At 37.5% G+C, this 25,000-nt stretch overlaps 1 protein-coding gene across 1 annotated transcript in view; it reads right to left on the reverse strand.

The window, feature by feature from the left end:
• Window positions 1–25,000, reverse strand: part of uba6 (ubiquitin like modifier activating enzyme 6) — a 36,561-nt gene that overhangs the window by 2,933 nt on the left and 8,628 nt on the right. Inside the window, exons 7-32 of the mRNA XM_037532768.1 lie at window positions 24,903–24,983; window positions 23,835–23,957; window positions 23,265–23,388; window positions 21,423–21,526; window positions 20,569–20,631; window positions 19,076–19,152; window positions 18,195–18,261; window positions 17,701–17,844; window positions 16,473–16,540; window positions 14,935–15,013; window positions 12,895–12,975; window positions 12,734–12,811; window positions 11,399–11,580; window positions 9,759–9,864; window positions 9,486–9,575; window positions 8,180–8,260; window positions 6,703–6,831; window positions 6,150–6,201; window positions 5,915–5,978; window positions 5,167–5,236; window positions 4,944–5,015; window positions 4,348–4,471; window positions 3,354–3,547; window positions 2,504–2,631; window positions 1,825–1,912; window positions 1–84 (exon numbers count right to left, since the gene is read on the reverse strand). The exon at window positions 1–84 is cut by the window's left edge and continues 11 nt beyond it. Coding sequence (XP_037388665.1) covers window positions 1–84; window positions 1,825–1,912; window positions 2,504–2,631; window positions 3,354–3,547; window positions 4,348–4,471; window positions 4,944–5,015; window positions 5,167–5,236; window positions 5,915–5,978; window positions 6,150–6,201; window positions 6,703–6,831; window positions 8,180–8,260; window positions 9,486–9,575; window positions 9,759–9,864; window positions 11,399–11,580; window positions 12,734–12,811; window positions 12,895–12,975; window positions 14,935–15,013; window positions 16,473–16,540; window positions 17,701–17,844; window positions 18,195–18,261; window positions 19,076–19,152; window positions 20,569–20,631; window positions 21,423–21,526; window positions 23,265–23,388; window positions 23,835–23,957; window positions 24,903–24,983 — 2,553 coding nt within the window. The remainder of the gene's footprint in view (window positions 85–1,824; window positions 1,913–2,503; window positions 2,632–3,353; window positions 3,548–4,347; window positions 4,472–4,943; window positions 5,016–5,166; window positions 5,237–5,914; window positions 5,979–6,149; window positions 6,202–6,702; window positions 6,832–8,179; window positions 8,261–9,485; window positions 9,576–9,758; window positions 9,865–11,398; window positions 11,581–12,733; window positions 12,812–12,894; window positions 12,976–14,934; window positions 15,014–16,472; window positions 16,541–17,700; window positions 17,845–18,194; window positions 18,262–19,075; window positions 19,153–20,568; window positions 20,632–21,422; window positions 21,527–23,264; window positions 23,389–23,834; window positions 23,958–24,902; window positions 24,984–25,000) is intronic.

Below are 25,000 nucleotides of genomic sequence, written 5' to 3' on the forward strand. Positions count from 1 at the left end.
TCTCTTGCTGTGTCCAGGCATGACAGGAACGTACAGCATCTTCACTCCATGAACTACCATGGTGGGTTCAATGCCGTACTTTTCCTGATAAAAAGCACACATACAGACAATCACCACCAAAACAGTCCTTCTCAGCTCAAAGCACTGATCAGATCAGAACCAACACTTTGATTCACAGTCATACACTAGTGTTCAGAAGTTTAGAATCACTTGTCATTTAAGTAATCAGCAATAGACTGGAGACCAGGAGGTATTTCAACATTTGACTATTTACAGTAATTTCATTCATATAAGTGCCCTGCCTAAGATTTGATCACTACTTATTCCAGACATTCTGGGTGATAATTTCAGTATAATTTCACTTCATTATTTCAATGTAGTGTAGTATGAAGTGCCAGAGTAAGTAGGAACACCTAGTAGTTTTTGTGATGTTTTTACTGTGAAATCGGAGAGAAAAAAATAATGCTGGTCTTTTCTGTTGAGATTTTTGAAATTCACTTTTGTCTCCACTTTGATTTCAGTTGAGCAGGGCTACTTTTGGTGACATCAGATCTGCCAATCAGCACCAATCAGAGTTGGTGGTAAGTATACGTCAGCTGCTAAAAGAGCAAATGAAATCTTATTCAATCAACTGTGGCATGTGTTTACATGAGAACACGATTATACGACATTCAATGTTTTACCTTATCAGTTTAAAGGTTTTACACGGTCACTCTAAAATTGATGCCAGCAACATGTTCCAAAAATGTTGGGATAGGATCAAATAAAGGACGTAAAGGGAGCATCTAAGCCCAATTCTACCCAAAAGAATAATCCAAATAATAAAATTAAAAGTAAAACTCAATGATGTAGGAAAGAAAAGAAATGTCTGTGCATGAAATGGCAAAACTGAAACCCACTGGATTTCACTGCATGGGCACTTTGACAAATTGCTGTCATAACAATGGCTCATCACTGATCCACAAATACAGGTTAAAACTGCACTATGCACAGCAGAAGCCATAGGTCAACTGTGTACTGTGGTCTGACAAGTCCAACTTTCAGGTTGTATGAAAATAATGGAGCCAAGGAAGTAAAGGACTAACCAGACAACATATGATGCCTTCTTGACTACGTCTTTTTCAAGCACTTCATACTTATTGCAACATGCTGACCTGAGCTACATTCTATACATGTTGCAGCAGCATGGCTGCATAATCAGAGTGTGGATGCTAAACTGGCCTGTCTACAGTTCAGACCTTTCTCATTAAAGAAATGTGTGGTGAATTATATAGTGCAAAATTCAGTTTCCAGCACTTGTGTAACAGAAGCAGGAGAAAAAGTTCTGCTTTCCAAGGTGGAACAATCCGTGTCTTGAGTCCACAAATGATTATTAAATGTAGTTGAAAGAAAAAGTGATGTTAAAGGTAAACATGCATGTGTGTCAGCCTTTTTTGGAACACACTGCATGCATCAAAGTTGCCATGAGCATATATTTACCACACAAGACCAATTTACAAAAAATCTCAGCTTGTTTGGAATTGAGGTTTGCACAGTACTTAGCATGTTGCTACTGTTATCACAATATATTTCATGTTATATTATGCAGTATCTTGTATTAATAACTTGGTAACTACTGTGGAATGAATTTGTAAATTTGTAATAGTTCAGAAATTAGTTTCCTTATAGTTTAAAGTTTTAATTTATAGGTGTGTTTTTAACAAAATTTTATATGTTTTGCACTCAGCTCTCTCCGACATAAATGCTAGAGCGAACTTGAACAGCAAATTACTGTTTATTTTCCCCAACATTTGCTGTGAATAATGGTGTTATGTTGCATCTTACCCTGACAGCATTGATGAAGTCAGACAAAGTGAAGTCCTCATGACCAGTGATTGACCACTGATCCCAGATAGAGAATGAGATATCATCTCTGAGAGAGATTAGAGGGGGAGATCAAGCAAGAGAGATTATATTGATTGTTACATATAGTAATTGTGACTGCAATCTATTAAAACCCACTGGCCTTCATTCATCAAAACACCCACATAAATAGGCCTCTGAAGCTGTAATTGGTCAGGAGGCTCATTAGGGTTAGCACTTTCATATAGTTTAGAATGCCTGATGGACTACAGCACTGCAGGAGAAAATCAATTTCATCACTACACTTCTGAAGGATGTACACTTCCCCTGTTCTAGTGCAGTTTTCTCATTAACGTCTTCTTAACAGAAACAGATCCTTGAATTCTCTTCTCTCAGTGGAAGGATGGACAAAAACTTTCTGTGGATTTTTTTTCAGATCTGAAGTAAGAGTGGAGCTTGATCTTCACCTCTCGAAGAGGAGATCTTTTAGTCCTTTTTTTTTTTAAACTCCAGGTTTGAAAACTCCTGGTTTTCATTTACTTCCCTACAACTTTCCACTTCCGTATGCAAATGAATTATCTCCATCCTCTTTACTATCAGTATTGCCAAAGATTAACAAACAATATAGTGTGCAGTGTGTGTGTGTGTTTGTTTGATGTACCTGATCTGAATCCTCTTAACATGTGCCGTCTCTGTTAGAACCACAACAGGAATGGCCAGGTTGAAGAAGCAGTTTTTAAATGACTCAAAGCCATAACCACCAACAACTTTAATCATCTCCAAGGCCACCTGCACACATTAAAACAAAATCAACCAAACAGACGCCACATAAATCATCAATGAAACTAATCAGAGCTGCTTGAAATTCTAAAATACTAAAGCAGCTAAAAATACTGCTGAATACAGACTGACTAAAATTGTCAATCGTTTAATTATACTATACTTTTACTTAGATTTGCAACAATTACAACCAAGTCAGTAAGCTAGTCATCAATAAGGCCAATTAATGCTGGGCGGTACTGATAAGAATTCAAATACATTTTTCACAGTATCACAGCATCATACAGCGATCACAATATCATACAGCGTACCACACAGTACCATATAGTATACTTCCTGAGGGCTACTCAGTTGTTCTTTTAGGGTCATTTTCGTCCACATTTTTTCTCCCTAAATTGACCTTACTCAGTATTGTAAACATTAACCACTGTTTTTTAACTGTTCTTTCAAAATGCTGCACCCAGCAAATGCATACACTGCAGAAATGAAAACCATGTATCACCAAAAAGTAAAAATGAATATTACTGTATGTATATTACATATATACTGCAGTATAGTGCTGTATAAAATTCAGAGACCACCCTTCACTGATTTATTTTCCAGCTATATCACCCAGCTCTAATGGTAAATATAGTAAATACAAATTGATTATTAATTGAGCCGACAGATTAACTGTTCATGGACCTAATCAGTGGATAATCTGCCGTAATCACAATCATAGAAAATCTCACCAGGCCAGCAACAGCAGCAGTTGCTGTAGCAATGGCAGGGATGATTTTGCCGGCGATGCGCTTGGTCTGAAGGCGGTCGGCGGCCTCGATGGAGTACATGCGCGCCCGCAGTGCTGACGCTGTCTCCACAAAGTCCATGTGACCGTTTGAGTCGTCATCCTTCTCGAAGATCAGCGGTGTCATGCGCAAGTTCTCTGTGGAGAACAAAAGCATCTTTACTGCTCAAAACATCCAGCCAGTTCTTAAAGATTACAACTCCAGTAAATACATACATAAGCAAGTTTGTGAAAAACACAAACACAGTGATAGCTTGTGGGTTGTGAAATAAAAGAATATAATAAAGGTGCGGTTCAATAAACGTTATGGTTGTAGGATGGTCATCTTTAATTCGGCTCAAAACTGTAATTCATCTGTAACTGAAGAATCCTTAGCTTAGCCTGATCCCCTCTTCTCTGAAGGCATTTAATCTGAAACAGCCCATTTCCCCCTTTTCTGTCGTGTGTAGCTCACTGAGACACTATCATGCTTAGTTTTCTCCTGGCTTTTCCCCTCTTTCTATCAGCACCACCTATCAGTGAGCTCCCACACCACCAATCAGAGACACCTCTAAAGAATGTGTTTATTTAGTCATTCAGGCGTGGAATACAAAGGACATGTTATAACTTTGAAATACTATCACCATTTTTAAATACCTGCACCATTTTTAAATATCGCAGTATACCTTATACGTTATAATGCCCAACCCTACACAAAGCGGTTTTATCTGAAACCTGCTGCTGTGGTTTGAGGCTATCCTAAATGTACACTATACAATATAGGTGGCTTTTTGTACAGTTAGGACATCTGCCTACAGCACTAAGCATGTTCAAACTGCAGCTTAACAGCCGTATTTACAGATTAATCTTATCTGTATTAGGTACAACACATGTAGTATTAATGTAGGATATCAATTCCCTCAACAAGTTCAAAAGTTCAGTTTTGTATGGGGGTGTACCTGGTGTGATGAAGCCGGAGGTGATGACCTCCTCTAGCTGTGATATGGCTTCTCTCTCCTCCTCACTGCTCACGGTCAGCTTCAGCTGATCAGGCTTCTTCGCCGTCTCATCGGTCTCTATATGCTAACACACACAAACACAATCACAGACTTGTTACTGCACATTAGACTGGATTTATGTTTGTATGCTGATGATAGTTTTACATAATCGGTGGAATCAAAATCACCAGAGATAGCACTGATCCTAAACCAAGTTTCAGTTTTCCAATACTGGAAAAATGGAATTTGATCAGATTCTGTAAGAAATCGAGACCCAAATATAACAGAATGTATCCCAACATAATGTAATGCAAAAGAAAAGAAGAAAGCAATATATTGCCATGTGTAGCCTAACGCTGACATAAGAACATAAAGATAATCTGTTTTTTCAATCACGTTGTTGATCGTACAGTGTTTGAGCAGTTTGAGCAAGATACTTTTAAGACAGACATCTTCAGCGAAGAAAAAGTGGTATTGTGCCATCCCTGAAAGTCTCTCAGTAAAGCAATAGATAGATTGTGATGCATAACTATTACAGCTGTGGTAAGAAGTGTTACCTTCTCTGCTGGTCTGTATTCTGGAATTTTCACTTCCGTCAAAACACTGGATACAGCATCATAACAGAGATTCTGTTGTTGAAAGAACAAAGACAGACACTTGAAAAGCAGCCACACAATCAAGAACGCACAAAACAACCTTCAAAGAATGTCACATTAAACTAAGCTTCAGATCTGTTAGGAGGAGTATATTAATAGGAGGAGTATATTTTTCTAATGATACCTTTTCTGAATACGGCACGTTGTAAATTTCTGCAAACAGTCGAGCTGTGCTGACCACGAAACCAAAGTGCCTAAAACAGATGAGACAGAAACAAGTTTCTCATTCAAACGTGAAAACAAGACAAAAAATACTGTAAACTACTGATCAAAAGTTAGATTTTGAGTTAGAATTAAATAATAACCTCTTAACAATTAGACCACCCTTACAAAGCATTTATGAATGTTTTAAAATGAGTTTATTATGGATATTTATTTATTATGGATTTTAGCTAGTTCATTAACACTTAATAAAAAGTCCTAACTAGGGATGTATCGATACCAATACGGGTAGCGGCTATTGGCCCGATACTGTGCTCATTCACTTGTACTTATGCTCACAAAAAGGCATCCAACATCTGATACCAACATCTGATACCACATACCATGTGACATGAGCAGAGAGCTCATGAACAAATGACTCAAACTGGCAGTGAACCAGAGTATGCTCGCTCAGCAAAGCACAGTGTAGCAGTCACACTAAACATTAAGCCTAGGCAGATTCCAGTCATACACTGTGCAATTTCAGCCCATTTTTAAACCCACAAAAACAAACGCAGACACAACCGCTTACATAATATGGGTGGAGACATGTAGGCTGGCAAAACGAAGGCGAAAAAAGTCAACACTTGCTACCAAAGTCTGTACATGTCTGCTGGTGTGGGAGATTAAGAACAGCTTAAATGGTTTAAATTTGACCTGCTTTTACTCACAGTGAGTCTTTGACATCAAACTCTAAAGGAGATGGAGGTCGTTTGGGAGACTGCCAGAAGAGACCTGAAAAAGACATCAACCAACCAATCAATCAATCACTTGGCAAAGAGAAAATGGGTAGGTGTGGACTGTTAAGATTTAAGTCAGGAGCACTGAATGTATCTACTACAAATCTACAAAGTCTACTACAAATGTAAAGAAATACTACAAGGCAAGATAGTGAGAGAGTCTTACTGCCATCTTTTAGTCGTGTATCCAGTGGAAATGAGTGCAGTAGTTGTAGTGCCTGATCAACAAAAAACAAATCATTAGTACATTATCACCATGGTGCAGTATACGTAATGCAAAACTATTGGCATGTTATTAATATATATATATATATATATATATATTAGATGTACAGTTTTGTGGATTAAAACATTTTTTGAGCTCCAGTTTTGATAACACTCATTTTTTGAAATATTTTCCTTTCACTTTCGTCTTCGCTACATAAGTGCATTATCTTATATCTGATCTCCTCAGAAATGTCGCCTTAAGCTGTAGCTTTTAGTTTTAGCGTTTTAGATGCACACGAGAGAGATATTTGTGATACCTTAGATAGATGTGTGTACCTTTGTGTAATTTTTTATGTTTTCTGTTTCTGAAACATCTTCAAGTATCATGCTGTTATGATTTTACTCTACGGCCCATCCCTTCCTTCAACACTGCTTTAGGACCCATTTCCACAAAGGCTTCCAGAGTCTCAAGGACTTCAGGATTAATATGGGAATCGCTGTGGTAACAGTACCTTTCTCTTGAAGTACTTGTCGAATTTGAGGCGGGCGAGGGCCAGGCAGTGCTCCCAGTGCGTGGGTCTACGACTCAATAGCTTAATGACCTGAAAGCCCCCCTCCATACTCTCTCCCAGGTTCATCCTCTACACACACACACACACACACAGAGAGCGAGAGCGAGAGAGAGAGAGAGAGAGAGAGAGAGAGAGAGAGAGAAACACATACATTTGTCTTTAATACAATGTCAGCACATTAGTGTCATACATACATGTCATTTATATAATGTAAGTAGCTTTAAGTGATATGTTCCATTTTCTTATATATTCAGGGAAGATTCAACATGTAAAATGTATTCCAATTACTATTGCAAGTATCTATATTTGGTAATGTGTGTATATATGTAATTTGTATATATACACACATGTATATTTATCACACACACACACACACACACACACACACACACACAACAAACACACAATATTGCCAAAAGTATTCGTTCATCTGCTGACTGGAGCAATTGTTTCACACACACACACACACAAACAATACTGCCAAAAGTATTCGTTCATCTGCCTTCACACACATATGAAATATATATATACCGTTGCTGTTGAAAGAAAACCTTGCATCTCCATTTTTGGCATTTTTCAGTGTTTGACATCATTTGAAAGTATCCGTTACTCTTTACATTGTTTGTAAATTTTGTGATGAGTGGCCTAAAAGAAATGACCCAAAATGACATGGGAAAAATTCTGGTTCCATTGACTTACATTGAAAGTGAAGTATGTTTTTTTCCTTCTCCTGTAAAGTTACTATTTTGGAGATGCAAGGTTTCCTTCCGACAGCAGCGACATGTATTACATAAAAGTACGTAAGTACCATTATGTAATGAGAATTTTCTAATCCTCATTAGAAATATTACCAATCTAACACAAGTAACCAAACAGGAACATAAAAAGAAAAGCTTGTAAGCAAAAAGAAACATTCGTAAAAAGCATTTCACAAAAGATAGCTCGGTTTTCCTCTGAGTTTTCCTAAAAGTTTGGACATTTTGGTACTGAAAACATATCAAAACAGTCACAGACACAAAGACACAACCATCCACACAATATAGCCAAACATATACCCACCTATGCATAGTCAGAATAAGGCGGAAAGAAAAATAGCACAGCCCATACAAGATAAGTTAGTCATACAGCAATACTGCGTATTGTAGAGGTGCCAGACCGTGACAACCTCTGGTGAACTGTAATGAACTCATATGTCCCCTCCTAAACTCTAATGACCTCACATGCACTCAGTGTGCTCTCTTCCTTATGAACTCTCGCGCAGTCTGACAAATCACCCTGCACTCAAAGAACTCGAATGCACTTCCATGCACTCTCTGAACTCTGTCACTCCCATCTGAACTCATATGAACCTATGACTCAGATGACACAAACACACACACACACACACACACACACACACACACAGGCTCTCTCTTACCTGTAATACATCTTCAGCTGACAGATGGTTCTGCCAGAACGTGTTGAACATGGAGGGCTTGTGTGAGAAGGCACTTTCAAACTAAACACAAAGAGGATGAGAAAGAATTCTAAATTAACTTCATGCAATCAAACCGCTGAATTAACCTACGTTAAACTCTAGTATGCACTATTTACCCTGTAGACTAATATTTGATAGGGGATCATGAAAAATAATCTCTGCATATGTTTATTCACTGGGTGAATAAGGTGGCTCATAATCTATTTTCAGTCATGGTCAATGTTTGTCTGGTTTAGAGAGGAAGAAAAAAAACAGCCAAAATGAAAAGGATCAGATTACAGTGCATGTGAGTTCATGTGATGTCATGCCAGTATTGTGGCTGTAGAGACCAGGGCTTTGTGTTGGCAGCAACTCGCCACAATACGATGACGCAACATGCCAGATGTACAGTACTTCTTTTTTGTCCATATTTAACATGAAATTGTTTTAGAAAATAGTAACAAATAAAAAAACTACGGTTTGGGGAAAATGCTAAACTCAAATTTTACTCCTGTTACCTTTTTGTTAGAAAAGAAATATACTAGGAATGAATACATAAATAACGCTGGAAGAACTTGTAAGGACTATATTATATGTGTGGTTCACTCTGAAGTGCTGCTTAAGAGATCCAGAGGCAGTGGACTGAACATTCTTCACTTTTAATCACAAAGGCAGCAGCACAGGTGGTATTCAGTACAGGAGAGGGTCTGGGTCTGTGCACTTTACAGTGAACAACAATTCACAACAATTGTGATGCGTGGCACAAACACGTGCCACAGAACACAAATACTACAGCAACATCATTCACATTCATTTGCCTTTATTACAGCCTCCATTCTTATTAGAAGACTTGCTTTGAGTTTTTCAAAGAAATCTGCAGGAATATTTTTTCCAAAGTTTAGTCCTGGAAGTTGGCCGTATTTTCTGCTTCTCGTGATTCACACAAACACACTCAGTGATGCTGATGTCTGGACTCTGGGGTGGTCAGTCCATTGTTCTTAAAGCACCACCAACTTCTTTGTTTGATTTGAGAATTTTCTTCTTTTTTTCCCAATTTTTTTTTCAGGAACAGCTTCTTGACAGCTGCACATCCTTTCAGACTCATAGTGTTCAGTTGTGGCTGAGTCACAATAGTCACATGAACACAGAGACTGATTGTTATATCTTTTAAACTGCTGCTCAAGCATATGACCCAAGTTTTACATAGTAAAGCATAATGTATCAATTTCTGTGTGGAGTAAGGATACAGCGTGTATGAGGGACTGACCTTGTCCCTGGCCCACTGTATAGTATGCTCAATCACAGCAGGGAAAGACTTAAGAGTGCAGAAGGGAATCTCCTCCTCAGGTGGGTCTCTCTATAGGATATAATATTCATATGGCTTTAAAATGCATACATGCACACAATCCACAGGGTCTAGAAACTAGGGTCCAGCTGGTTGATAATATCAGCCTAAACTGAGGGATTTTATTAGTATTATTCACATTTAAATTATTATTTAAATTATTTGTAAATACACATTTGCAGCAGACACACTCACATGGCTGTTGTAGGACTCGGTCAGGTATGGCACGATGATCTCCGTGTGACCTTTTGTCCCCATGGTACCCGAGTCAAGCAAAGCTTTCTGATTGGACACACTCCGACTGTGAAATCACCAAGTAACCAATCAGTACCATGTACCATGACTAACACTTGACAGTCCAGCACAGTAATTTTAATGATCCAAAGATAAGTTTGCCACACGGTGATGTTTTTCTTTATACTACTTTTATTACGAATAAACGTCTCCATTCTTGAGCAGTAAGGATAAAATTCTACCACTACTTTTCTACAGTGCCAACATCAATTTGTTATGTTATTGGTAGGAGTTGGAAAAAGTACAAACCATTCTTACATGAAAGTACATTATGTGGACAAAAGTATGTAGACGCCCCTTCTAAATGAGGCATTTCAACGACACTAACTGCTACAGGTGTTTACAATAAAGCACATCGCCATGCAATCTCAATAGGCAGCAGAGATCAGGGACTTTAAATGTGGCACTGTCATAGGATGCTACCCTTTCCATCTTTGACTTCCAAACTGCCTCTGGAATCAGCACAAGAATTGTGTGTCAGAAGCGTCGTTGGATGTGCTTCCATACGATCTGAACAGCTGCACAAAAGCCTAAGATGACTGTAAGCAATACCAAGTGTCAGCTGAAGTGATGTAAAGCACACTCCCACTGGACTCTGCAGTGATGAATCACGCTTCACTGATCTGGTAGTCTGACGGATGAATCTGTATTTGGCAAATGCCAGGAGAACTCTACCTACCAGCACTAAAGTTCAGTGGAGGAGAGGTAATGGTCTGAGGCTGTTTTACAGGGTTTGGACCCCTTAGTTCCAGTGAAGCGTAATGTTAATGCTACAACAATCAAAGACAATTTAGACAGTAGGGGTGGGTTCTTAGATGCATCGTGATGAGGACGTGAACAATTCTGAATCGATTCACAAATGTCAAAAATCGATTTTCTAAATATTTAATTTAGAACGGAATGTTGACGGAATGCATAAGGCGGAACTTGGAAGTGCGGAAGTGAAGCGCTGTGAGAAGATAAACTAAGACAGTCTGTGGCGGCACATAACAAAAACACAACTGGATGAACGAGAAATCCGACCGGCTCTGCATTAAAGCCAGGTTAGGTCAGGAGTCACAACCCAAATGTTAAGAACAGCCTTTTTGTCCTTTTAACAAAAATCAGACCACATTGGGAGCGACAACTTTTATGTCCAGTATGTCTCAGTATGTGCGATTGTCCTAGTATAAGTTAGGTTAAAATATAAGCGAAAACGCGGACTTACTTTGCGCTGCTTTAAGCTTTAGCTATAGCCGCTTTCCCCACATCTCTGCCAGAAAACCATTGCTCTAAAGTAGTATCTACATTAAAAGTACTAAATACATTCTCATAAAGCATTTAGACCACTCATAAACCTACAAAAAAATTTGAGCTAATAAGGCACGAGATTAACTACAAAATATAATGTGATTAGTAATTAGTTAATTATTTGAATCATTTGACAAAAGACAAAATATAAAAAAAATGGCATTATGAGGTTGTACCATGACTGTTGGTAAATAATGAATCATTTTCACAATAAAACACACCAAAAATGAGCCCAGAGGTCAGTCTCTTACCTGTCCACGTATCTCCTGGCCTCCACGTTATCCAGCGCAGTGACCACCAGGTTGAGGCGTGAGTAGAAGGCATCGTTGTACATGTCCTCTGTGGCAGGACACACTTTGTTCAGCTGTGCAGCTATCTGTAGCTCCGAATTTATCTCTAATGTAGCCTGAGCCGCTGTGAGGCTCTTTGGCTTCTACACAGAGAAAGAAAAGGGGAGATACACATTGTCCCATCAATGCTGACAGACAGAAACAACAGAGACAGAAAAAATACATTTACAGCCACTACAGTTGTATTAGTAATGATAATAGCAGCATAAAAATAGTAATGGAACCGAAACGCTCTGGAGATATCTAAACAAATGAAAGTTTGGACCATCTAGCAACTGAGTCTCCATAAAAATTTAAGGGGCAGATTTAATAAGAAAGGCGCCAATTATGGCAGTCTACAGACATGCTGTACTGGTGGGGCTGACCAATTTAGTGAGTTATCTTCAAGCAAATGAACAAGTGCAGGTTTGTATTCAACACATGACAACATATCATCATAATAAGTGAATGCTTAGAGAAAATAAAACATTATTTTGACAAAAGAATTTTTTTTTACTGTCTGTGAAGCACATGTTCACTTTCAGCTGGTGGAATGAGCTGAAATACTGCATCTCCTGTTTCCTGAGTATATCCAGGTTGTTTGGGAATTGTATGACTTTGAGCATAACGTACAGCACATAAAAGGACAACTCTGATATTCCTGCCAGGTGCATCTATATACCTCAGAAGGCAGAGCGTACATGAGTAGTTGTAGTAAAACAATGACTGTAGAGCCAAAGAGCTACAGTATGTGCTTTTAGGAATCATTTGGAAGATAAAAAAAAAATTATTCAGGCAAAACACACTCAAAGTTTTAGGAAACAGCAGTTTAAACACTGTTGTAAAAAGTGAAGAATGTTACGTGAAAGGCTTTTATGAGCTTCAAATCTCAGTTTTTAAGATGGACTTGCATCTTACACTCAGTATGGGAAACACCAGCACACGCTTGGTGTGGGGCGCCAATGATAATTGGCATTATTGCTGTGACATTCCACTGGCAGGGACAGGTTCTACTTTAAACACCACGTATCCCTATGATAAAATTATATATACAGCAAATAAAGCAGAAATAAAAGACAGTGACAGCTGTTTTTCGTTCTATAATATTTGTGTTTTGTTATATTTTCATTAAATGAATAGTTCATAAATGAATAGTTTTAATATCGCTGTGGAACTGATTACAACTCTTTACCAATAAGCGTTTTCGTCAGTAACTTCATAGACACGTTTTGCACTGTGAATGAATTAATGAAGTACCTGTATATGATGAGGTCTGAAAAGAAACTGCCGATTGAGGTTAGATTTCTCTATTAGATCTGGATCCGTAACGCAAACCTGTGACAAATAAAACCAAAGACAATAATTCCACACAAATCAAGTGTATAGACAGAATGTGCCTCATGAACCTCTGACCCTACCTCTCCTGAGCATCTGGCCAATCCCACGCCCAGCAGCGCAAAATTCTTTAGCATCTCACAGCCTATTGCACCACAGCCCACCTGTGATATAAAATATAAACACAAACAAAAACAGGGATGCAATTCTCATGTTATTCTCACGTTAAGCACATAAAATAATTCTAAAGCTGTAAATGACTGAGTCGTAAGGCTGTTACACAACAAATTTATTAGCAGTAAATTAATACGATCATCCATAGAACTAACAGTAACTTGCACACAGAACACGATTTTTCAAATGGTGAAAATGTGCCATTATTTTATTATTGTTTTATTATATTTATTCCTATATTTGCTTTTTGTGAACTTTCAACAGCAACAATAACTCAACCACCAAATACAGTTGCCTCTCCTGCTGGCTGCAACCAAGATGACAGAGCAGCTGTGTTCCAGCAAACAAAACTTCTTAACTAACATCTGAAAGATCAGAATCTTCACAACCAGTTCAAACTACAAACATGTGAGTTAAAGGAGGGTTTCAGCTTATGAAGTGAAAAAGCTTTTCACACCACTTTCACTCCTGTACCAATGTTTGTCCATTTTGGTGGAAGCGAAAATCAGATCTTGTCTGCACTTAAAGACTTTCAAACTCTAACTCAGCTGAGACTGCAGTTCTAAGTGAAAGCACTCCTGAAGGTTTACCTCTTTAATGAGGAGGAGAAACTCTATGCTCTCCTTTCACTTTCACTTCACAAGCATCCTGCACATGTCTTTCTGTTTCATTAGAAGCAAACTTTTTGTTTTTAATATATAGTTGATATACACACACACACACATTTACATATATATATATACTTTTAATGTAAGTCAATGGAACCAGAATTTTTTCCAAGTCATTTTGGATACTTTCTTTTAGTCCATTCTTTATGAAATTTCAATGTAAAGGCATTTTCAAACTATGTCAAAAGCTGAAAAACATCAAAAATGGAGATACATATTTATACATTTATATTTGCATTTTCATGTCATTTTTCATGTTACATTCACTGTGTAACGGCCATTATTCTCACACACATTACAATCACAGATTCAGCTTTAACTTCATTGTTACAGTTAACCATTTGACTGCTTATTCTTCAAGGCTGTCAATAAAAACTGACATGCTGGTGAAAAAAAATGCATGCTGCAATATGATATTTATTGTTCTTAAATCAATCTTATTAAAATGTGGAGAATTTTTGTTCAAAGTGCAGATTCTAAACTCTCACTCCTTTCCTCATTCGTGTAAGTACAAAGGATGCTTTATTATAACTCTGAACTTTCAGTCTTTCAGTTTCAGTTAAAATTTACAGTTATTGTTGTGTAGTCTTGTTTTGCACCCATTACATATTTGCCATGTTTGTCTTTTTTTAACAAGTAAAAAAGTCAGTCTCAACCCTGTCAATACAAAATAAAACTGAATGCAAATGCAATTTATGATTAACTACGTTAATCATAAATGAAAGTCACTAAATTACATGTTTATCACATAGCAAAACAGCATAATGAAATGATTAGATAAACAGACAAAGTCACTTAGAGTGGTCGATGTGAAATGCTCTTATTTAAGCCAGAACTGTTCACAATGGTGGTGATAGGAACCAAATGTCTAAAGTATTTAAAGCCTCTAAGAGCTCCCTCACAGAAAGTTGTTACACGAAATGGTTATAAATACACTTATCTAGTCTTAACTGTTCATTGTACAGCCTACAATGAACCATTTCACATCAAACTTTCTGAATGACTGAGTTTGATCAACAACTGAATTACGCAGACACTCCACAAATTTATTTCACATCGACAGACATGTTGCCGGAACGTGCAGTGTTTATGTATAGTTCTATACTGATATTACTGTTCATCTCTTATTGTGATCATTTGATCTTTAGCTCCTACAGTGCCTTAAATTATAAAGGAAGACATTTAGTCCAGCGAAAGTGTGGATCAAACATTCAGGTTTAACTCTACAGGCAAAAGAACTATGCTAAAAAGAGATTATGATAACAATAATAAATCACTTACCATGAAAATATGAAGCTTATGCAAATCCGAACACAACGGCTCACCAATACATGCCCTCAAAGCATCATAGCGATCTCCCCTATACACACAAACAAACACACACTGGTTAGAATGGTTCTAAAACAATTCCCAATTTTGTTAGTGTTATACCATTTGAAAATGGCAGTTATCCCTATAGATTGTCCAAATAATTTAAGAAGGACCAATAAAAAGTTCCCAAATTACAGCAGTATAAATTTATACTATACAATAAAACCAAAACCCCTCCGAGTACTGTGACACTACCTCCCTCTGCTGTTTAAATGGGAAAACACACCTTACACCTTACATGGGAAAAATCACCAACACTTCACTTGACTCAAGAGTTTCCCCTCAAATTCTAATTCAGAAGCATTTTTCAACTCAAGTTAGATAAAATAAAGTGTCAGCTTAATTCACTGCAAATGTCTTGGTGCAGTATGTTATGTTTCAACGCATATGGTCCATGAGCATCATCATCTTTTAGTAAATATTGGCATAAAGCTGGTATAAGGAAATGAATAAAGATGATTTTAAAATGGCAAACAATAAAAAAAAAAAACACACAGGTGAGTATATGAGTTGATTTGCATATACCACAATACAGTAATCAGATTTCAATCTAATTTGATTACCAAGTGTCAAATTTTTAAAATTAAATTTACAATCCAAATACAAAACACATCAAACACTCATAAACGAGGTCACCGTTAAACTATGAGAGGGCCAGATTCATAAAACGGAATGTAAAATGTGTGGTGTCCTAAGCAACTGCCAATTAAAATCCATGTGTAAATGAAGTCATACATATTAAAGACCCAAATCAATTTAAGCTCCAGTTGGCTGCCAAAATGGACACAATAACAGAAACGAGTTGCTGAGAAGAAGATACTGGAAAAACTTACATATATAAAATCTGATTATATTCTCTTAAAACAAAACTTGTACTTGTATATTAACATAATCATAAAAAAACAAGTTGTTTTGAAATTAAATCTGGCAATTCAAAATCCTTCTCAAGCAAGTCTGCAACAGCAGTTAGAAGGTATACAGGTGAAAATTACCACCAGTGTGGATGAGGCATTATTTTTTTGTCTTTTTCATTTTATGAATTTCTATCTGCATATGTAAATGAGATAAAAGTGTGGCAACGCCTCACATGGTGCAAGCAGTAAACCTTGTTTTACATAAAAACAAACACATAACCAAGACGCTATTTGCTCTTAACGCTATGGTAAATCTGCCAGTGCATTTATGAATCTGGCCTGCTGGGTTCCTTAGTTGCAGCAACAAAGATTTTGCCTCATCATCGGGAGATGACAAGTTTGGTGCCCTGATCAATAAGACGCTATTTGTCACAATGGGTCATCTGCACTGACTAGCTGCTTGATTGGTGGATGGACACAGTCTCCTAAGTTTACATTAAAACTTCAGTCTTGTATTGGCACACATTTAAACAGGCTCAGCGCTGGGAAACTCAGTTAATGAAGTCCAGCCCCACCCTCAGAAGTGACACTTACCTCGGGGCAAACTCCTCTGCAGGAAGCGACTGGAGGGGCTGTACCACCTCTAAAGCATCCAGATAAAACTACACACATGCACACAAGAAGAAAGAGGAAATACATATTAATACATGCAATAAACCTACATAATAACAGAATTACAACTAGCAGGTCTGTGCAATATAACAACATTACTGCACAAGCTAGAAGACATTAATCCATAATACATACAAACACAGTCACACACAGTTATAATATTTTGTCAAGGCGCTCATGGCAGTTGTAGTCAATTGTTGATAGCAAATTGTGAGCTGTTCTAACTACGCGGTGTGTGCAATATCAAACATTTCCCAACTGCTCAAGCGTAGTTGTGCAAGATGTGATGCAGATTAAGTTCTAGTGTTTATAGTAGTTGTAGTCCACCAGGTAATAAGAACACAGGAGAACAAATCTAGATGTTTGTAAAAAAGAAATACAGAAATTTTCAATATACAAAATGCCTAAAACATTGTTTGGTTTGGAGCTGTAATATGACATTTAAAGAAAGCAACCATGTAAGATTTTACAATTTACCTGCTTGAAAACAAAAAGTCATTCCAAAAACATCTCTGGATTCAGAAGCTGAAGCGCCCCATGCTGTGCTCACCCATGCTCAGCCTATACGTTACTACTTTAGCTTGTTTTTAGAACTGATGAACTTAAACTCTTAAACTCCTTGGAGCTACCAGTGGTTCTAAAATGCACTTCGTCATATTCTTTATAACTTTCATATTTCATAAGCTACATTCAAAAAGTGGGTGTCGTATGAGAACTGTAACTGTCTTTTTTCCAGTCGAATAGATTTGTAGTGTAATTTTAAGCCCTTATAATCGAAGAAGCTGAACTCTGAAATCTGGGCTATAAACTATAAACAGATGGTGCCTCTTCAGTCAAGATTTTTAACACTGCGACTTACTTTGTTTTCTGTTTCGAAATGTATGACTCTGGCTGGAGCGGGTTTTCTTGTGCATAAATATGCAGAAAAAACTCCTTCCCCCTGAGGGGAATCTAAATTAACACAGATAAAATTAATTATCTGCTTATTTCACAAAACAAAATACAAATCACTTAGATGCTGCTTCTGTTTTCTTCAGACCTAAAATGATAACCTGTTACTCTTAGTGAGAGCAATGCTTACAATGTGTGCTGCAATACTTACGACTTAAAGTAGTAAGTGCTCAAAAAGGGGGTTGGACATGTGACCTACCCACTGTTGAAGTGGTGTGAATTTCCCTGTGAGAGCCTTCAGCACTTCTTGACTAGCGATGCCCCCCACTGCTGCTGCCAAGGGAGAGAGGCAGCCCCTTGCACAGCGTGATACGCACCGCACCAGCGAAGGGTTCACACACACCTGAACAGATTGTTTTGTGAACAGAACAGATGTGTTTTGTGGTTGAAAAGGTTGCCTTTGTTTAATATTACATTTGGCCTAAAAGTCTAAAAGCATTCACTTGTGTCAGAAGCCACACTGATGATTTAGTTATGCAGTTTACACAAAGCTACCTAGTGGCCATAAACTTCCATTACTTGTTAGCTACATTAACCTCAGAGCTCCAGTATACAACTAAAATACGATGACTTCAAACTGCAAGCTTGTCTTAGCTGATCAACTACATTTGGGTTAAATGTGCAAATCATTATTATGCTTTTATTGTTTTTTATTTTTGATTACTTGTTTCTTGAAATAAAAGCAGAACTCACTTTGTTTTTCAGTGTTTCATTAACCTCCTCTGTGAGCTTCAGCAAGACCTCAGAATCCTGCAAACAACTACACACAGCAACACCTCACGTTAATGAGAATCAGAGAGAAAGAGAGGCACAGAGAGAAGAATCTACTGAAGCCTATGTTCCTGGCAGCCGTATGACAAAATATTGACTTTGCATATCCAAATATTTCCTTTTTTCTCTAAAGGTTGACTTATTTTCCTGAAATATTAGCCTAATAACAGCGCAACCAGTTTGTACTTAAGTCCCTGTAGCTATTGAATAATAAGCTTTAGTATGTAACAAGCTTGGGATTATTATGGGGCTACCTTACTATACCAAAAATGACTTAATATGTCAAAATAATGACCTATCAACAATATTCAAAAATCTAATTTCAAGATGCTAAGTCAATATATCAAGAAAATAAGTCATTATTTCAAGGCTCTATGTCAAAATATGAATATATCAAAATATAATTATTTCAAGATATGTCAATAATTAAAAAAAAGACATTATTCAGTAAGCCATTATTTCGAGATACGTCAGTAATTAAATGAAATAAGTCATTACTTCTTGATACTAAGTCAATGTTTTGAGAAAATAAGCCATACTGTCAAGATACTGAGACGGAAATAATCTTGAGTATAGCATGTCAATATTTGAAAAAAGTTATTAATTTCAAATAGTAAGTCTATATTCCAAGAAAGCAAGTCATTATTTCAAGACACTAGGTCAATATTTCAAGAAAACAAGCCTAAATTGGAGATACCAAGTCAATATTATGCCATATGCTGCCAGAAACAGAGAAAAACCACAGGTGAATTTTTTCACCTCTACATGGTGGAATGAGAAGCAGAGAGAAAGAGAAACATCACCCTATGCTGGGCAGCCTTTTATGTTGCTCCTGAAACATGTCCAGAGCTATCATTGTTGCATGGATCTGCAGTGGAGCCTGATGGAAAATGAAGTCTTATTAATAATTAGATTAACTATAATTTATTTGAATTACATATCATCAACCAGGCCAAAGCCAACTGCTAGTTATTGAGTACCCTTAGTTATTTAGTTATAGTTAGGGGTGGGCAATATGAAAATATGTTACTGAAAACATAATGAATTGCATCACAGTACATTTCTAATTTTAGAAATAATAAGAAATAATTAACATTACTTACACAAATTGCAAAGACCATGTAAACAACATTCAGTGTAGAGTAACTGCACAGCCACAAGCAGCTCTTTGTTTACTATGCTAAGTGTTTGATTTTTCTCCAGTTCCTTCTTAACTAGTTTTGTAAATATTAGAGCTGCCAAACCATTCAATAATAATAAATCGCAGCACATTGTTTTTATAACTACAGTTGTATGCAAAAGTTTGGGTGCCCAGTGAAAATTATGTTTTGTTGATTTTCTGTGTGAAAATATGTTAACACATCCTCATTAGAAAACACACTTCTGCACAAATGAACATAATAGGACAAAAAAAAACCCATAAAAACAACAGAACCATGCCTATGAAAAATCACAGCAAATCTTAGATTTTGTGGAGTTTTTCAATATGTTAAACTGAGCAAAATAAAACAGAAGTTGTGACAATATTTGCAGAAAAAATGTCATATTTAAGTTTGCTATAGGTGATGCTTTAACTTATTTTTAAGCCAGGAGTGCTCAAACTTTTGCATATGACTGTGTAGATGGACAAAAAGGCTTGTACTTTATAGTGCTTTCAACAATTCAATACCATTACTTTCATCAGATGAATGCAAATTTCAGAACCTGAACATGAAAATCACGTGATCGGTTTACAATTTTCATCACTGACGTCAATGAAAACAGTGACAACATCATCTCAGTAAAAACTGTATACATCATATATAGAAGTCAATGGATCATTCTTGTTCATAAGATCATGGACTCGTGTTTCAGTAGAGGCTTTCAAGAGGACTGGAGCTTTCTGTTTTTCTATTGCTTTTGTTAGTATGCTGCTCATTGATGTGTACATTGCTATCCCATAAGCAGCCAAGCACAGCCTGCTGAAAGTACCTAAGGTTTAGCATTAAAAGCAGGCTATGATTGTGGCTTCTATTAACGCAACATACAGTAGTTGTTCTTCTACTACAGATATGCCAACTTATTGGAAATTTTAGCACACAATTTAACATATTGTACAAAACATTAAAATAAAATATGAACTGTGTCATAATTTTTTCACAGACCACAATTTATGGTCATTAAAAATTTTGCTGATGATAGTCAATGCTACAGATAGCTAAATAACAAAAAGATTAATGTCAAATGTTAAAAGTTTTAACTGTCATAAAATGTCATATTGCCCATCTTTAACGATATATTTATCTATAATACTGACCTCAGGTTTGCTGAAGTCTGGAATAAGAAGCCGAGGATCACGTAACTGCTGCTCCATCGTCTCCTAAAAACACAAACACACAATTTAACCCCTTAAGGCCGACACAAAAGCATGGCTATTTCTGCTGTTTCACCGACTATATCATTATTAAACTGATTTATGAATGCTACTGTTGCATTTATTTGATATGTCAAGATCTAACAAAAATGAAGAACTGACATAAATCTGAATATAATTCAGGTATAAGTTACGTTTTATTATTAATCTGTTTCAAGCTGCACTCAATAAGATTTTTTTGCTAAAACTGAAAGTAGTATTAATAAGTTAGGAGAAGAAAAAAAAAGCTAAAATACAGTGTGTGCATGCTGCTGCAATTTGCTCTGTTAAGCCAGAAATAACAATATAAAAGTCCGAGGCTTCAGGTCATTATCGAGGTCTCCAAATCCCTAAAACTTACATAGTGGAGTTTCAAACAAATCAATAATGAGCGTTTACTGATCAGAACTGTGTGATGAATGAACTCGGTGGGAAAAGAAAAAAGCAAGGAAGCCTTATGTATAATTTATATAGTGATCACAGTAGCACAAAGAACGCTCTGATTCCACATGCTGAAACCAATCTTTTTTTTGTTGTTGTTGCAAAGAGACATGCACACAATGTAACTCCTTAGACGATTTAAACAAAGGACGTTTCTATTTAATTTTTGGTACCGAGCTCAGCATGTTCACATGGTTAAATAAACCTCCTTTGGAGGAGAAATGACCTCTATGACAGTAATTACTCTCAATTACACTAAATGCCTTAAATGTAAATATACGTAAAAGGTTTGCCATGATTTTGAGATGTCCACATACAAAGCTGTAGGTCTTAGGGATCTTGATCATGCGGAAGATTCCACCATGGAGATACGGTGGGAAGGATGAAGTATCACCTATTGCAAAACTGTAGGGAGAGACAACTGCACACACATACATACACACACCACAGACACAAAACATTATGTCTGCATTAGAAAACGACACATGAAATGAAATACAAATTTTGCCAAAAGTTAGGAAATTCCTGGTCTGATTGCAAAACAATTTTAGAAATTTTCTAATATAGCATTTTCCTGCAAATTTCAAAGCACAAGTATCAAACGTGCTATAACTTTTTCACAGATCACATACAACATTATTTCCAAAAGTATTCGCTCGTCTGCCTTCACACACATATGAACTTGAGTGACATCCCATTCTTAATCCATAGAGTTTGATATGATATCGGCCCACCGTTTGCAGCTATAACAACTTCAACTCTTCTGGGAAGGCTTTCCACAAGGTTTAGGAATGTGTTTATGGGAAGTTTTGACCATTCTTCCGGAAGCACATTTGTGAGGTCAGACACTGATGTTGGATGAGAAGGTCTGTGTCACAATGGTGGGCAGTCATGTTGGAACAGGAAGGGGCCGTCCCCAAACTGTTCCCACAAATTTGGGAGCATGAAACTGTCCAAATTCTCTTGGTGCTGAAGCATTAAGAGTTCCTTTCACTGGAACTAAGGGGCCGAGCCCAACTCTTGAAGAACAACCCCACACCATAATCCTCCCTCTACCAAACTTTGCACTTGGCACAATGCAGTCAGACAAGTACCGTTCTCCTGACAACCGCCAAACAACCCCAGACTCATCCATCGGTTTGTCAGAAGCGTGACTAGTCACTCCAGAGAACACGTCTCCAATGCTCTAGAGTCCAGTGGCGGCGCTTTACATGACATTCGACCCTTTGCATTACGCTTGGTGATGTAAGGCTTGGATGCAGCTGCTCAGCCTTGGAAACCCACTCCATGAAGCTCTCTACATGTTCTGGAGCTAATCTGAAGGCGACATGAAGTTTGGAGGTCTGTAGTGATTGACTCTGCAGAAAGTTGGTGACCTTTGTGCACTGTGCGCCTCAGCATCCTCTGACCCCACTGTCATTTTACATGGCCTACCTCTTCGTGGCTGAGTCGCTGTCGTTCCCAATTCCGCTTTGTTATAATACCACTGACAGTTGACTGTGAAATATTTAGTAGCGAAAAAATTTCACGACTGGACTTGTTCCACAGGTGGGGTCCTATCACGGTAACACTCAGGAATTCACTGAGCTCCTGAGAGCGACCCATTCTTTCTCAAATGTTTGTAGAAGCAGTCTGCAGGCCTAGGTGCTTGGTTTTATACACCTGCAGCCATGCAAGTGATTGGAACAGCTGAATTCAATGACTTGGATGAGTGACTGAATACTTTTGGCAATATAGTGTATGTGGTCATATAATATTTTATTTCGATAGTCCACAGTAGCTGCTTTGTAGATGCTCAGTCTATCCTTAACTAACATTCAACTAAATATCTATTAAATTCAACTTTTCTTGAAGTGTGGTAGATTCTATTAAAACTAACCTTAAACCTAGTCCTAACCTTAAACCTATGCCCACTCCCAACCCTAACATTAAGTTGAACACACTAGAAAAACGGTTAAGAATTTAAATAATCTATAGGGGACCGTCAAATAAAGTGTGATGGACTTCATGGATTTTATTTTCCAAAATGTTAAATTTAGCAAATGAACAGGAACAGGGTTTAATCGCATTAAAATATGCAGAATAAAACATTGCATTTGACCAGGGGTGCCCAAACTTCTGCATGTCTGTGTTTATAACAATTTAGAATCTGTGTGTACCTGTAACTTGCCGTGTGATGCCATTGAGCTCTGACATGCCGTTGATTTCTCTAAAACACACACTCTGTCCTGTCTGAAGCCCGTGTGTATGGTTGTCCATGCACGTCACCACCCCGGGATTGTCCTTGATTTGGCAAGACACATAAAGGGACAGATTTATTAACATGCTGCACCATCACAAACGCTATTTTGCCTTAAAATTTACTACGAATGTGCAGAAACTCAGAGTTCTCCAATCACAGATGTCTTAAGAGCATAGAACACAGAAGCAGCTGGGCTTCAACCTAGAACTACTGAAGATGGTTTGAGAAATCTAGGAAAATGAGTTAACAATGGCATTAAGAAACCAGAATATTAACATGTCACTAAGGTGCAACATGTCATTCTCATCATCACTGAAAAAGACTAAAGGTTAACATTCAACCTCAGAAACCAGAGGCTGACTTTCAGACAAGCTGGATACCAGAGTGATGCAAGTGTGAAGTGTCTGGGTGACACAGATTAATAAGTGTGTGAAGTGTGTGTGTGTGTGTGTGTGTGTGTGTGAGTGAGAGAGAGAGAGAGTGGTACCTGAGTGATGTTCTGAATGAAAAGCTCTTTGGACTCCTCCCCCGTCGGGTCTGACACTTCAAAGCTATCGCCGAAATCACAAAACACTCGCGAGCAGATCCCAAACATGTCACAGCCAATGAACTGCCAGAAAACATGGTAACATCAGATATACTTCAGGCATTATCACTATGGCAACATCATAAGAAACCAATCTGAACAATAATACTCCAGTATACTGGACCATTACCCTAAAAACATTTCGCTCTCATTTTAAACAAAGATGTCAGATTCTTCCAGTTGAATGAGGTTTGTGATGCTGGTTTCTAATGTTCAATACTGTTCATTCAGTACACTAGCATTCAATTCTTTTTTTTAATGTTTGGAAGCACTGTCTTTTTTTAAGGCAGAAAAACCCACATTTATCAGCAAAGGCCTTTACATAGAACAGTTATTTATAATTCATGGTAAATTGCAAAAAACTGCACCGCTTTGCACATGGCCAGCAAAGCTAAAAGAGCCTCAAAAAACATACTGAGCATGGGAGCAGACAATAAGAGAAATGCTCAGTGTAAAATTTGGGATCAGAGGCTGGTATGACAGGTTAGATGAATCATCTTGAATATGTATGTATAGTGATCCTTATCCAAGTATCGCCATACATCCAATCCACACTGTCCTCATGTATCTGCTTTAGACAGGATTTTCTTTTTCTTCCTGTTTCTTTTCTAAATAAACAGATTTACAGCTGACTTGACAGAACAAGTACAAGACGTGATTATTGTGAAATTACGATAAGAAGTTTCAGAGAACAGGTTTCGGCACTGTTGGTACAGCGCAACCACTTACTTCAAGCAACCAGATTATAATGTTTTAGGAAAGTATTATTTTAAATGTACTTTATAAAACTACAGAAAGTCAGAGTACACTATCTGACTGGATCTCTGTGGAGTTTACATTTAGCAGATCAGAAGGGTTCTTATTTGGATGCACGTAGGACGCGTGTCTGTTTTTAAGGGTGAAATTGAGTATCTGCGTTCGCCTGCAAAACACTGCATGGACAAGCCCCATTTCTGTGTATCTCTGTACCTTGATGGGAGGCTGCTGGGAGTGGCAAAAATGATTGATCCGCTTCTGCAAGGTCAGCCGTGTCTCTGTTAGAACGACACACTGTGGGGAGAAAACAA

The sequence above is a fragment of the Pygocentrus nattereri genome, chromosome 22, assembly GCF_015220715.1.
Source record: "Pygocentrus nattereri isolate fPygNat1 chromosome 22, fPygNat1.pri, whole genome shotgun sequence".
NCBI classification, from domain to species: domain Eukaryota; kingdom Metazoa; phylum Chordata; class Actinopteri; order Characiformes; family Serrasalmidae; genus Pygocentrus; species Pygocentrus nattereri.